The 12,878-nt window shown below is 40.7% G+C and overlaps 1 protein-coding gene across 6 annotated transcripts in view; it reads right to left on the bottom strand.

Moving 5' to 3' along the window:
* Window positions 1-3,519: 3,519 nt before the first annotated feature.
* The window catches only part of ABCA6 (ATP binding cassette subfamily A member 6), a 52,977-nt gene continuing 43,618 nt past the window's right edge, over window positions 3,520-12,878 (bottom strand). For 4 of the 6 annotated variants that reach the window (XM_045182468.3, XM_024573392.4, XM_045182470.3 and 1 more), the window contains 10 exons: window positions 12,354-12,471; window positions 11,010-11,101; window positions 10,641-10,819; window positions 10,163-10,238; window positions 9,992-10,086; window positions 8,950-9,069; window positions 8,615-8,755; window positions 7,166-7,245; window positions 5,321-5,376; window positions 3,520-5,220 (listed from right to left, as the gene is read on the bottom strand). In XM_045182468.3, coding sequence (XP_045038403.2) covers window positions 5,119-5,220; window positions 5,321-5,376; window positions 7,166-7,245; window positions 8,615-8,755; window positions 8,950-9,069; window positions 9,992-10,086; window positions 10,163-10,238; window positions 10,641-10,819; window positions 11,010-11,101; window positions 12,354-12,471 — 1,059 coding nt within the window. In that variant the 3' untranslated portion in view covers window positions 3,520-5,118. Of the gene's footprint in view, window positions 5,221-5,320; window positions 5,393-7,165; window positions 7,246-8,614; window positions 8,756-8,949; window positions 9,070-9,991; window positions 10,087-10,162; window positions 10,239-10,640; window positions 10,820-11,009; window positions 11,102-12,353; window positions 12,472-12,878 lie in introns of those variants that run through there. The other 2 variants (XM_045182472.3, XM_045182473.3) reach the window with 2 other exon arrangements.

Raw genomic sequence — 12,878 nt, 5'->3', positions numbered from 1 at the left:
CTAAAAGTATTATTTACAATATACAATCATTGCTCCTCTAGACCTACCCCAGGAGTAATTTTTGCAAGTTCTCTGGTTTACTTAGTGTAAACCTTACAAAGTGGGAGAAAATGTTGGGGTAGTTTACTTCTCAACGGGTCGTTTGCACCAATACAGCACACAGTGTCATTTTAAAAGACAATTGCAAGATTTCAACCAATTGATGGACTGCGCTGATACATTTGCTCCCTCAAAAGAGACATAAAATGGCTGAATAAAAATATAACAAAAGTAGAGATCAGATTCAAGAAAAATAAATATCCAGGTGGCAGAAGAAAGCAAGGAAACGAAGCCAAAATGATTGCTAATTTAAGCCAGTAAATTTGGGAGGGGGCTTGGCAAGGCTGATTGATAAACCAGCTGAAATCCTATTCGTGTGCAGGATTAAGTAATCACATCTTCAAGTAAAATATGGGTTTTCTCTTTTAGAACTAACTCTGAAAGAGTTATCCTCCAAGAACAAGAACATTGAACCAAATGACAACTAGTCAGATGCTGGAAACTAAGGTAAACTTCATGGATATTGACCAGGCAAAATAATGATGACAATGACGGATTTGTGCATGGGGAGATGTTAACATAATGTGGGAACTCAAGTATCAACCAGCAACTATATGGGAGAACAAAGAGGCACGATCAGAGCTGTGTTCCCTAGGAATCTTCAAGTCAGGATGAGGACAGGAGTGCTGATGAGCTGTGAAAGGGTGCTGTCCCATACGGGAGCCGCAAGTCCCAGGTGGGTATTTAAATGTCAATTCACTGGAAACCAACAATATTCAGAGTTCAGTTCCTTCACCTCTGACGTGTAAACAGCTTGGCAGTCATCCTTCCCTTCCTAACAACAAGAAAAAGCTAAGCACACTGAAATCAGTGAGGTTTCTTAGACCCCTCAGAGGCTGAGATTTCAGGGTACAGCCCAGGTCAGAAACCTGGACTCGCAAGGGTCCACAGGTGTGGAGAGACCTACTGGTTTTGTAATTCCAACATGGCCTGCTTTGGTCCAGGTCCTCACTCAATATGGATTTCTTTCTTGTAGTCTTATATACAGGAGCTAGCAATATTTCCAGATGTGGAACATGCGTTCCCCCAAATCAAATTAAACTAACCAAAGGTTGAGCTTCTTTTTTGGTCCTAGCAACAGACATTTGCATTTGGTTGCTTGTGGAATATCCCAGGAGGCTCCCGCCCAGGTTATTCCTAACAATTTTACTATTAGGGCGGGTCTTAAGAGCTTTGCTGGATTTATTAACCAGCCTCAGTTGGTTATGTGAGTCACCATTGCATTCAAATCAGTCCTGGCCTGCTCTTCAGTTTCCAATGTCACCATAATGTCATCAATATGGTGTGTCATTATTACACCGGAGACCCGCATCAGACCCGAGTCCCTTCTGACCAGATGATGACAGTCTGCTGTGACAGCACAGCAGACACAAACTGGGACCTTTCCTATGTGAGAGTGAGCTACCGTTGGCTCCTTTCCAAGATGGAGTAGAAAGTGTTTGAAAAAACAATAACTGAATATCAGTCTACTTCAGCCTGTGGGTTTTTTTGGTGGTACTGGAGTAGGGCAAGAGGGGACATGGTTAAAGCCATGTCCAGGACTGCTGAAGCCACGGGTGGTCCAACTTTATTGAAGACTAACAGTCTATTGTTAGTCTCCATGAGCTATAAGCCTTTTTCTTTGGCCACAAAGGGTCACTGTTCAGAGAATTCATTGGTACCAGCACTCAGCACTTCAGCTTTTAATGTGTCATTAAAGTGGTAATCCTTTTGCCTACTAGGTACAGTAAATCCTCGATACAGTAACTTGTCAATAGGTTCTGGGACTTTAAGTGAAATGACTGTGATGACACCTATTTTACCATAGGCTAATTGATATAAGCAAGAGTTGAGTTCCTACAGCAGTTGATCAACTTTATAACAAAAACAATTTTGCACAAACCTATGTTAATTGAGGACCCGCTATATTCTGTGTTGTTTTAAATTAACTACCTGCATGCATTCAGGCAGTTCTGTTGGTTCCCATTTAGCAGGACAAATTAAGACTGGCCCAAAGGAAGATTTCATGCTTTCTGCTTACAGTATCAGGTAGGGGAAGCAATCTCTAGCTGCACATAATATCCATCCCAAATATACATTCAGGTAAGGGAGAGCTGACCACCTCATATAAAGTGTGTTCAAAGATCCCAATTTTCATCTAAACCATCACCTTAATCCCATCAGCCTTTGCGTCTCTGTGTCCTCCCAGTCTGAACTGAGCTGCCACCGAGACTTCGCCAACAGGGTTCCAATACAGGGCACTGGGCTCCTGAGTCAAGCAGACCTGGCAAATCCTCACCCCCTGACACCGACCTGGCCACTCTATCTCCGCATGTGCGTATGGCCTCGCTTTATTATATAATAAAGGATATGGTAAAAGATTCAGAGGACTAATCAGGTGAAGAGACACATAGGATGTGGTTCGGAGGGTCCCAAACCCCAGAACTTTTTGTGCCCATGGATTCACTGCCCTCCCACCAGGTGAATGTGCTTGCCAGCCCGGAAGTTCTCTCAATCCAGTGCCCTGGGATTTTTACGGAGGCTGCACCAGGTAGGCGTGATGGATCATTAACCCAACTTTCAAACCCTCTCCCATCTCCAGAGAGTGGGAGGTGAGGGTAAAAGTACCAAGTTTCTAATCATGGCGTGGTTCTCTGATGACCAGCCCTGGTTCAGGAGCCCCCCAGAGTTCTCTCATTAGAACAAACGATGTGCCGACCACCCAGGAAATTCCAAGAGATTTAGGAGCTCTGTGGTCAGATGCTTCTCTGGCTCAGAAAATCACAAGGGTTTTAGGAGCTCTGTGTAAGGAACCGGGATAGATAGATAATACTTGTATATTCTTTTACATAAGTGACCACAGAGAACCAAAGCCAAGAGCAACTTACCTGGAGCAGAAGTCAGGAGAACCATTAATTGGTAGGAACAAACACTCAAAGGCAATTGTGATAAATTGCTGGAGGCTGAGTGTGGACACTCAGTATTAAGGGGCCAGGAGCAGGTGGGTGTAACCGGATGAGGGCAAAGAGTATATAGGCTTGGAAGGTTACACCAGCTGATAGAGAGCTGGTACCCAAAGAGGGGACAAGGGAAGCAATATCCTTACATTTCTTGTTGCTATTTCCTGTGGGACTGAGCAGTCCCAACTAGAAGCCATCCATCAAAGCAGAAGTTGGTGACCCAGTTCCCAGTGGTCAGCCTTGTGTAGAGGGCTATTACGGAAAATAGAGAACAAAACTAGCACAGTGTCCGTCTATAGCAGAGTTAGAGGTGGTATAACTCTTTCTTGTTTTTGTTTTTAAATTCCTTTCTTTTGTTTTATTCTGACATCTTTTTGTATCCACTCATCTGCTCTTAGGACATAATCCTAATAAAAACCCAAGTTACTAGCTTCAAAAACAACCGTATTATTATAGTTTGAGCAAACTATGCTCAGTTTAATATTTTAAAACATTCATACTATATCTGGTATTGGTTATCCAGTACTTTGTAAACTTATTTCTATAACAGTTAATAAAATTTATAATTTATAAAGAATACAAGCAAAAATTTCATTATATTATCATGTGAAATGGTTATATGTGTTGTGGTTTTATACATTTGAACAAGACAGGTGAATTTAATGATTGAGTTTTATAAATAATTTAAATAAATTCAACTCTCACTATAATATGAATTTACTTTTATAGGACACTTAAGGCTCCTAAATGAACAATAAACTATAGTTCATTTATCATAGATTTAGAAATATAATGCTCCAGATATAATGTGATACATGTAGAAATGTACAGATGAAATATTTAATTGTATTAAAAGCTTATAAGACAGATAAGAAAAAGATTAAAGCACAAAAATGAAAAAACACAAATAATTAACACAAAATAAAATGCAAAAGTATGAAGCTTCAACCTCACCATAAGTTAAAAAGTAAATTAAAACAATTTCAATGTTATATCAGCAAATATGCATATATCCCTAATTAGGAATTATATGCACTATAACGATTCCAACATATAAAGAATGCACTAAAGAAAGGAGCAAATCATTAGGGTTTTTTGGTATGAAGGAATTGTAGTGATTCTCTTGTCCACCTTTCTATGTTTTTCCCCATTATACAAGTTTTCTTCAGTGGGCATTATAATTTTTTTTAAGTTATATGACATACCACCAGAAAAAGCAGCAGAAATACTGCTTCATTTTCAAAAATTTTTCTAGTGATATTCAAAATGAATGTGCTATTGTTAAGGAAAAAAATAATATGTAAAGCTGACACAAATTTTTCTTAAAAATTGAGTAATACAAAAGATGTGTGTGTGTGGATATACACACGGGCATGTATTTATATAGGATAAAATTATTTTAAAATAGCAGTAAATGCACAGACAACTGCTGATGAGGTAAAGAAGGAAATCAGCCCCCCCCATCATAAGAATTTAATATATTATTCAAAAAATGTTTAAATCTGAATAAATGCTGCTGCATTCATTATTTTTAAAGAATGTAGTTGAACAGCTTTTCCAATGCAGGGGCTTGTCCATTTGGGAGCTAAGGGTCTCCTGACCCTGTGACCTTCAAAATAATTTCTGAAAAGGTTTCAGAAGAAGGATCTCGGGTCGTACGTGGGTATTAAAATAAGCTCGGACACTTGATATTTTCACAATCTGGCATGTAGCAATCGCAACACCTCTGGCTGTTGACTACATCGCTCACGTATTTCAGCAAGAGAAGTTGTGGTAAATGTCATTATTTCCAAAGAGTCTTGCTTCAAAAGACTCCAAGTTTGTGGTTTTCTTTCCTCAACACCCAGGGTCTGGCTCTTCAGATACCGTCATTCACACTCTGTGTGGCTTTTATCCCAGATTTTCTACCATCCCTGAGTTTGAGAGGAAGAATAATTTTAAAATATATTCATTTATTAACTAAATATACAAAACACACCTAATATTTGATGTTAACAACTTCTTAAATTATACAAATTGCAAATTTTTACATAAACATAAGATTATAGGACATCAACAAGGAATGACCCATCTTCAAGTTTTACGGGTCGTCCGAGTGAGAGAGGAGTTTCCACTGCATGGTTGTGTCTGCCTCCTCATCGCAATTGCCCACATCCTGCTCCTCAGAAAGCTCCACAATTGCCTAAAGAAGAAAGAAACCAGGAGGGAAAAGAATGATCAAGTTGTCAGTTGTCTTCCCCACAAACAGGAGCAGCGATACAGAACCATCCGCACTAACTCACCTTGTCCAGTGAGCACTGAGAGAGGCTGTATTCTTCCAGGTTAAAATTATGTTTCACTGGGGAAGAAAGAAACTGGGAGTAGATGCTTATAATTTATTTCCAGTAATTTTATTACAGTCATACAAAATAAAAATACAAATCGTTCATATAAATGGAATGTAGAGCTGAATAAACAAATGCGTGGTGAAAGAATGAAATAATGAAAACTCAGAAAGAATATAAATACACATTGAATTAATCCTGATATTAAAATTTTCTCACATCAGTTTTTGATAATAAGTGTTTTATTAGTTAGTCTACATGTCTTGGGGAGATATGTCAGTTCCTTAAGGAACTGCATAACTGACTGATATATTCCTACACGTGAGGAAGATTTCAATCCCCTTCTATGCCTTTAAAGGGACCTAAGACTTCTGTGGAATTTTGCTTCGACCAGTTCGTATGCTGTACCAGCTCTGTGCTGGGCTTCCCCACCAGCAGATCCGCATGAGAGGGGTCGCCAGGTTTACATATTCACGTGTTCACAGTGCATCATTTATACACTGAGAATCTCGTATGTGTGGGAGCCACCCTTAGGTGCCTGGGACAGAGCTGTAAGCAAAACAGGTGAAAACAAAAACCCCTGCCTTTGTGTAGCTTGCATTCTAGTAAGAGGCCTATGGGCACCAAGTAAGAAATCAATATACAATGTATATATTAATTTCTACATATAATAAAGTAAATCATTGTTACTATGGAGAAAAAAATGAATCAAGCAAGGGAAATGGGAAGTGGTGCTCACTCTTTTTACACGATGGTTAGGAAAGGCCACAGTAGTAATTGGGCAGAAACCTGAAAGGGGTGAAGAAGCAGAAGCAGCCTGGAAATTCAGGAAGAAGAACTCCAGAAAGAAGGATTAGCAATGCAGGACTATGCATGTCTGGTAGCATTTAGGAACTCAGGGTGTCTAGAGTAGGATGAGCAAACCAGAGATGAACATTATGTCAAGCACTGCTGATGAGCTGGGCACTGTTCTGGGCTCTTTACCAATGAGCTCATGTACTCCTCTTGACAACCCTGCCAAGAAGGCAGTGTTGGCCCTTCTCATTTTAGAGATGGGCCATCCAGACATGTGGGGACTACCCATCTTTGTTCTGTGTCTCCTAACAAGTAAGCAGCAGAGCTGGGATGGGAACCCAGAGATCCCAGTGCCAGAGATGGAGCTCTTTGCCACTATGCCATGCTCAGAAATTCCACCATGATGGTTTGTTTTCAGGAATGATCCAACAAAAAGTGGAAAAATGATGACAAAGAGAGAAGACAATTTCACGTGGCAAGAGGAGTTATGCACCATGCAGGGGACGGCCTGAGCTGGAGATACAGACCGTTCGTTCATCCCCAGTGGGAGACAGAACACATAGCGCAGATGCAGGGGAGCCTTCTGTTGCCTTGATTTTATTGGTGAAATATAAAATACAAAGCAAGGGCATCAACCAAGGCAGAAAAACAGGAGGAATGAAGTAGTAACTCGGGACATTTGGTATGAATGGATTTGTACATGTAAGCAAAGCAGCCTGGACTAAAGGGCTTTCTGAGGTTAATGCCACGAAGTCACATTAAAACCAATCAAGCACGACTGTGTGTTTTCTCCAGCTTCCATGTGTACTGGAAACAAACCTCTTTCCACAGACTTGGATTAGCCAAAATTGGGGTAAGTCTCACCATTATGTACTATTAGAATTCTTCAAATCATACCCTATAGGACCTATTTTTAAGAATGTATTACACAATTATCTCCTATTAACATATTATCTAAGTCTGAATTAATTCTTCAAAAGTTTTATTTTAAAAATTGGTCATTCTTACCTGCTTCTAATTTGCGAAAGGCCTGAGACAGAGGGTGAACGTCCACCACAGGCAGTTTATAGGTCAAGGAGGAGGAATGCCTGGGAATGGGAAAATGTCATATTTGACCTTGAGTTTCCAGGGGTCATTTGAAATGACCATTCAAATAAATATTGATATTTTCAGCAATTTCCTCTTTGAAATAAAAATAATGCACATTAATGAAGCTTACATATGAAATAGATAAAATAATTTATCAATGGATGTTTCTTAAGATGGGTTTGATAGCTGGCCCTTGGAGATAGTTCTCCCAGAAAAGATCCAGCATAATTATACTTGTGCCCAGTTTACTCAGACCTTTTTCTTGTTGAACACAGATATGCTGAACTAATGCAGAATTAGTTACTTCAAATTAGGCTGGAATTATTCTCAACTGAATACTTTACCCTTGTCACCAGAAAGCTAAGGGAAGAGAGGTATGAGTTTGGGAAAGAGGGACATAAGAGGGGAGGGGGTCCAAAGCCTTTAACAGCGTCCCTGACCTCTGAGGAGAGAAGAGCCAGGACCGACTGTGGGCCCCACGGGTCCACATGCTTCTTCTGGCCGTGAGCCCCCATGCCCCATTCTCAGTTCCCTCCCAAACAGAAGTCTGCTGCTCCCCGGTAGCCTCACAGCTGCCCAGACTTCCAGGACTGGCCTTCTTCATCCCAGGCGCTGCTCTTCCAGCCTTACCACTCACGGTCTTCCCACCTATATCAAAACTGCTTCACAGATTTGTGACACCAGAGGTCTAAGAATAGGATTGTTACGTGGCCTGGCATGTGCCTCAGATGGTACATTCACTGTGCTAAAATGGAAATAGCGGTTATGTTATGCTTCTTTGGAGTGCTTATCTCTCCCAGGACTTTCAAATTCAGTTTCTGCTCCACCTCCTTGCCCCCTCATCAATAACACACACACACACAAATACACACACACATACACACATACACCCCTTTCTAGTCTCCACTTTGAGGCATGAAAAGTCCATTAAAGGAAATTCCTTGATTATCTCAGTTGCTATTTGTTGTCTACGAAGGGGATTCACCCTAAATAGTCATGTCTTTTAAATTATAAGTATTTATAGGGAGGTCCGAGAAGGCCACCACGGGCCTGACCACAGTCCTGTGTGGGTTTGAGCCCTCAGGAATTCCTTCCCCCAAATTTTTCCAGGCCCTCTCCAGAGAAGGGGTTCAGCTTTGAATGGCAGAGGAAACCCAGGAAGCTGTGTTTCCAGGCTTCCTCTTGGGGGACACAGCTTCCTAGGTAACTCCCAAATCTCATAATCAGCAAGACTCAACAAGTCAGTTTTTGATTGAGGTCCCTAACTTTCACCATAAAGTCAAATCACCCTAAAGTTCCACCAAACAAAAAAGGAACCATCAAGTGGGTAAAGCCAACAGGTTTCTCCAAAATCAAAGCTCCTTTCACCTTTCCTGCCGTGCCGCCTGTGGGAAAAGCTTCAGAATCTCAGTGTGGACCAAAGTCTCTTGAGAAGTTTCCTTCACTTTTAGTTCTAGAATGTAATCCTTGCAAAGTTTGCTTTTCAGGTGTTGGATGGAGCCAATGCATCTATGAGCAAGAAGGAAAACATGCTGGAATAAATACTGCCCTGAAATTTTTTACATCAGCCTTAAATTTCGAAGGTAAGGGAAAGGGCATCACTGAGGGAGCTGAAAGGAACTCCAGTTTCTCATGGGGACTGTCCCCTTTTCGTAGGGAATCTAGTTTGGGGGGTCAAGGGAAAGCTATGGAAAGACACCCACCTCAGCCTTCCGGACACCATGATGGCAATGCGGTCACAAATGGCCTCGGCCTCGGCCAGGCAGTGAGTGGTCAGGAGGGCCCCCTTCTCTGTGTTTTTGATGGCTGCCTGGATCATCTGCCTGAAGTAATAGAAAACAAAAAACAAGAAACAAAACACCATTAAAACAAAGAGCATGGGGAAAAAAGGAGATGAAAGGGAAATTTTATAGGCAAAATACAGTTTATGAATCATATTTAGATCCTAATTTAAAAAAACAGGGAAATGGGACTACTGACTAAAGAAAAGTTTTAAATATTTTTAGGGGTGATAATAGTAATTTGGTTAAGTTAAAAAAAAACCCATATCTTCTGTAGAAACTAACTGAAATATTTATAAATAAAGGACATGCCACCTAGTATTTGCTTCAAAATAATTGGGGAAAGAAAGTGGGAGGAGGTATAGGTGAAGAAACATTGACCTTCTATGGGTAACTGTTGAAATTGGGTGCCGGGTAGAATGGGTTCATAAATGATTCTCTTTGCATTTGTATAAACCTTCCATGGCAAAGTTCTTTTTAAAAGTTGAGCAGCCACAAATATGAAAGTGGACTAGAAAATTTATTAGCCCGAATGGAAAATCTTAGGAAACTAAAAAGAATTAAAAAATTAAGAAAAGTTACATAAAATTGACAGATTAGATAAAAGGGGGACAAAGAAATGGAGAAATTATGTCACTAACTTAATAGTTTTTAAGGAAACAGTTATAGACATCTCAATAATTAAAAGACAAGATTAAAATACAAGATTAAAATACACTGCAAAGTACAATACCTAAAACTCCAACAAAATCCTTTGAGTTTTTGTTTTGATTTTTTTAAGTGTAAATACCACATGAATATGACACAACACTAGAGAAACCGTTTATTAAATATTTGTTATCCTAATAATGTGGATTACCTTCACCGAACTGGGAACCAGTGGATTTGATTTGCTAAGGTCAGTTTAAAAATGCATCTTTTATATAAGATTTATTCTTCTGGCTCTGAGGGGGATAATTCTCACCACATTTGCTGCTGTCCTATAGGGTCCATGCCTGTACATGGTTCATCCAGAAGCAGGATAGGAGAATTTCCCAGGATGCTCAGCACAAAACCCAGCTGGAATGCAGAGAAACACCCCTGGGTGCTGCTGCCACCGCCACGCCCCGCCCTCAGAACATCATCACGCACGTACCTTTCTAGCGGCTCCTGCTGTTAATTTCTGCACCGGGACATTCAGCAGTTTGTGCAGTTTGAACGTACCCACCAATCTGATGGGAGACAGGAAGAGAATGTCACACGGAGAGAGGATTCAGGGAAAATGCCATCACGTGGAGGAAGAACAGCCTTGGAGGGAAGCTGGGTGCTGTTATTCTCAAAACTCTAACTCTAAGGACCAAGGGAAAATCACAGTTTATTATGGGACATGAAAGATTTTTCATCTTGTAAAAAGCTTTAAAGAGTGAGTCGAATTGTGTATTTGGAACTGAAATGGATGATGATGCATTCACTTGTCAAAAACAGCTCTTGCCCTTCATCCCTGCTTTATCACGGACACTCTCGGAAAAAGTGGAGGTGTCGCTTCTACTCCGCATTCTTTAGTAGTGAATTCATCATCGGCGCATAGCTTCCCTGCCTCTCGACACAAAGAAACCACACCACCCTCTGTGTACCTGGTGATGGCGACTGCGGCGTCCAGCTTCCGGAGCCCTTTCACCGTGGCGAACACCTCCAGGTGTTGCCTCATGGTCAGGTTGGGCCACAGCACGTTCTCCTGCGGGCAGTACCCCAGGAACTTGACCGTGCCATCTCCCTGATGCCTCCCCACTGAACCGCATCCTCTCAGTTCCACCTAAGCAAAGAAACTGGTTTTAGATATGTCCACATTTTTTTTGAGCATCAGAGAAATATAGAAATTACTTTATGTATTTATTATTAAAACTTTTTAAATGACTAAAAGCATAACTACACAAAGATATAATGTATATTGATCATGAAATGTCTCTTGTGGGAACGGGAAATGTTCCTTCATTTTTTACTACCTTGCCAGCAGTCGGGTCCGTGACCCCAGACACCATTCTAACAGACGAGCTTTTACCAGCGCCATTGGGTCCCAGCAACCCCAATATTTCACCTGAAAGAGAATCAATAATGATCAATACCAGAAGTGAGATATTGATTAACATAAAACTGTTTTTCTTCAATTACCTTATTTTTTATTTTACTATATTTTTTCCCCATTACTATTTAGTCTCCTTATACCTCCAACCCCTACAAGGGGGTGAAGGTGTTGAGCAAAAAGGAAGAAGGACTCATGGACATGGACTTCAACAACCTTATTTAATAACCCTTCAGCATCATTTTGAAATTTATAACACATATGCAATCCACCAAACATGTCCTTTTACTCCTATAGTTATAGAAAATATTGGTGAAAAGCTTATGAATTTGATGTCAATACATCTGTATTCCTTCCTTCCTTCCTTCCTTCCTTTATTTATTTATTTATTTGGTGAAAAAAGGGCCCCAATTGTTTTCTATAGCAGATGGCTGATGTGCTGACTCCATGGGTAAGTGACCCCTAAACTTGGGAAGTCAGGGGCATCGTCTCCATCCCCAATGCTACCACCTGTGTTCAAGCCATCTTTCATCTGAACTCACATAAAAGCCTTGTGACTTGTCCACAACCCAAATTTATAAACAAGCAATAGCCAGTGTGTGTGTGTGTTGTTGTTGTTTTCAAAGAATAAATTAAATTATGACAAAACGCTGTCTTAAAACCCTCTGGTAGCATCCAATAACTTGATATAATATTTGAACTCTGCCATATTTCACAAAGCTGCATCCCTTCCCCTTCCCCCCCCTGCCAATGCAGCCTCTGGCTTCTCTGGGTATGCCTCAACCCCTCCCAAGGCATCCCCAGGTCTGAGTCCCCACCCTCGCTGTTTCCTCCACCTGGGGCGATCTTATCTCCTCACGTTCCACAGCAGCCACCTTCTCACTGCCCAGTGGGAGTTACGGACTTAAAAGTTACTGCTGAAGGAAGGTCCTCCCTGACCCTAAGTGAAGGCAGCCCCAGGTCACACGTATCATTTCACCCATTTGAATGTTCCACATAGAACTCGCCTATGTGACCTTTGGGACTTTTCTTGATAAGTTATTTCTGTTCAGTGACCCCTCATAGGATGTAAAATCCATGCAGACAGGAACTTGCTTATTTACTTCACAATTATATTTTCAGAACCCAACACAGTCCCTGGGACACTCAAAAAATGTATGTTAAATGAATGAATGAACGCTTCAGCAGGTATAGTGGTGGCTATGACACAGGTGTTCGGTGTGTATTTCTAAAAATAATGATGAGTAAAAAAGTGGCTCTTCCAAACCTTTTTTAACACAGAAGGAGATATTTCTTGCTGCTACTTTCTTCTTCCTCTTAGAAAAGCAATTTTTCTTCTGGCCTGCGTATTTTTTGTGCAGACAGCTAGCGATTATGACGGGGTCCTGGAATGGATGACAATTGATTTTCCTCTTAAACTTCAGAGACTTTATGTTCCTATGTTCTCCCCATTGGAATCCTTCACGCCCTATGTCATGAACCGAATTGTCGTTTGAGTTGAGGGTAGTCCTATTACTCCTTTCAAATGTAACATACACTCACTAATGTTTCTTGCTTCTGAATGAGTGGAGCAAAACAGCATAATTTCAGGAAAGCTGGCTCATTGCCTTCCCAGAACAGAAGTGTCTCACTCATGGGAATATCACCCTATGTAAGTCAAAGAAAAGAATAACCCTTAAAATTTTAATCTCTACTCAGGATTTTTGTAACAGATTTCACTCCCACAAATTCCGCAAGTCATGAAATGTCTGGTTTTGAAATTATAGCTCTAATTATCAAGGTCCATTTTTTC

This window comes from Desmodus rotundus, chromosome 9 (assembly GCF_022682495.2).
Source record: "Desmodus rotundus isolate HL8 chromosome 9, HLdesRot8A.1, whole genome shotgun sequence".
In the NCBI taxonomy this organism is placed as follows: Eukaryota; Metazoa; Chordata; class Mammalia; order Chiroptera; family Phyllostomidae; genus Desmodus; species Desmodus rotundus.
This window is presented reverse-complemented; position numbering and strand designations above follow the sequence as displayed.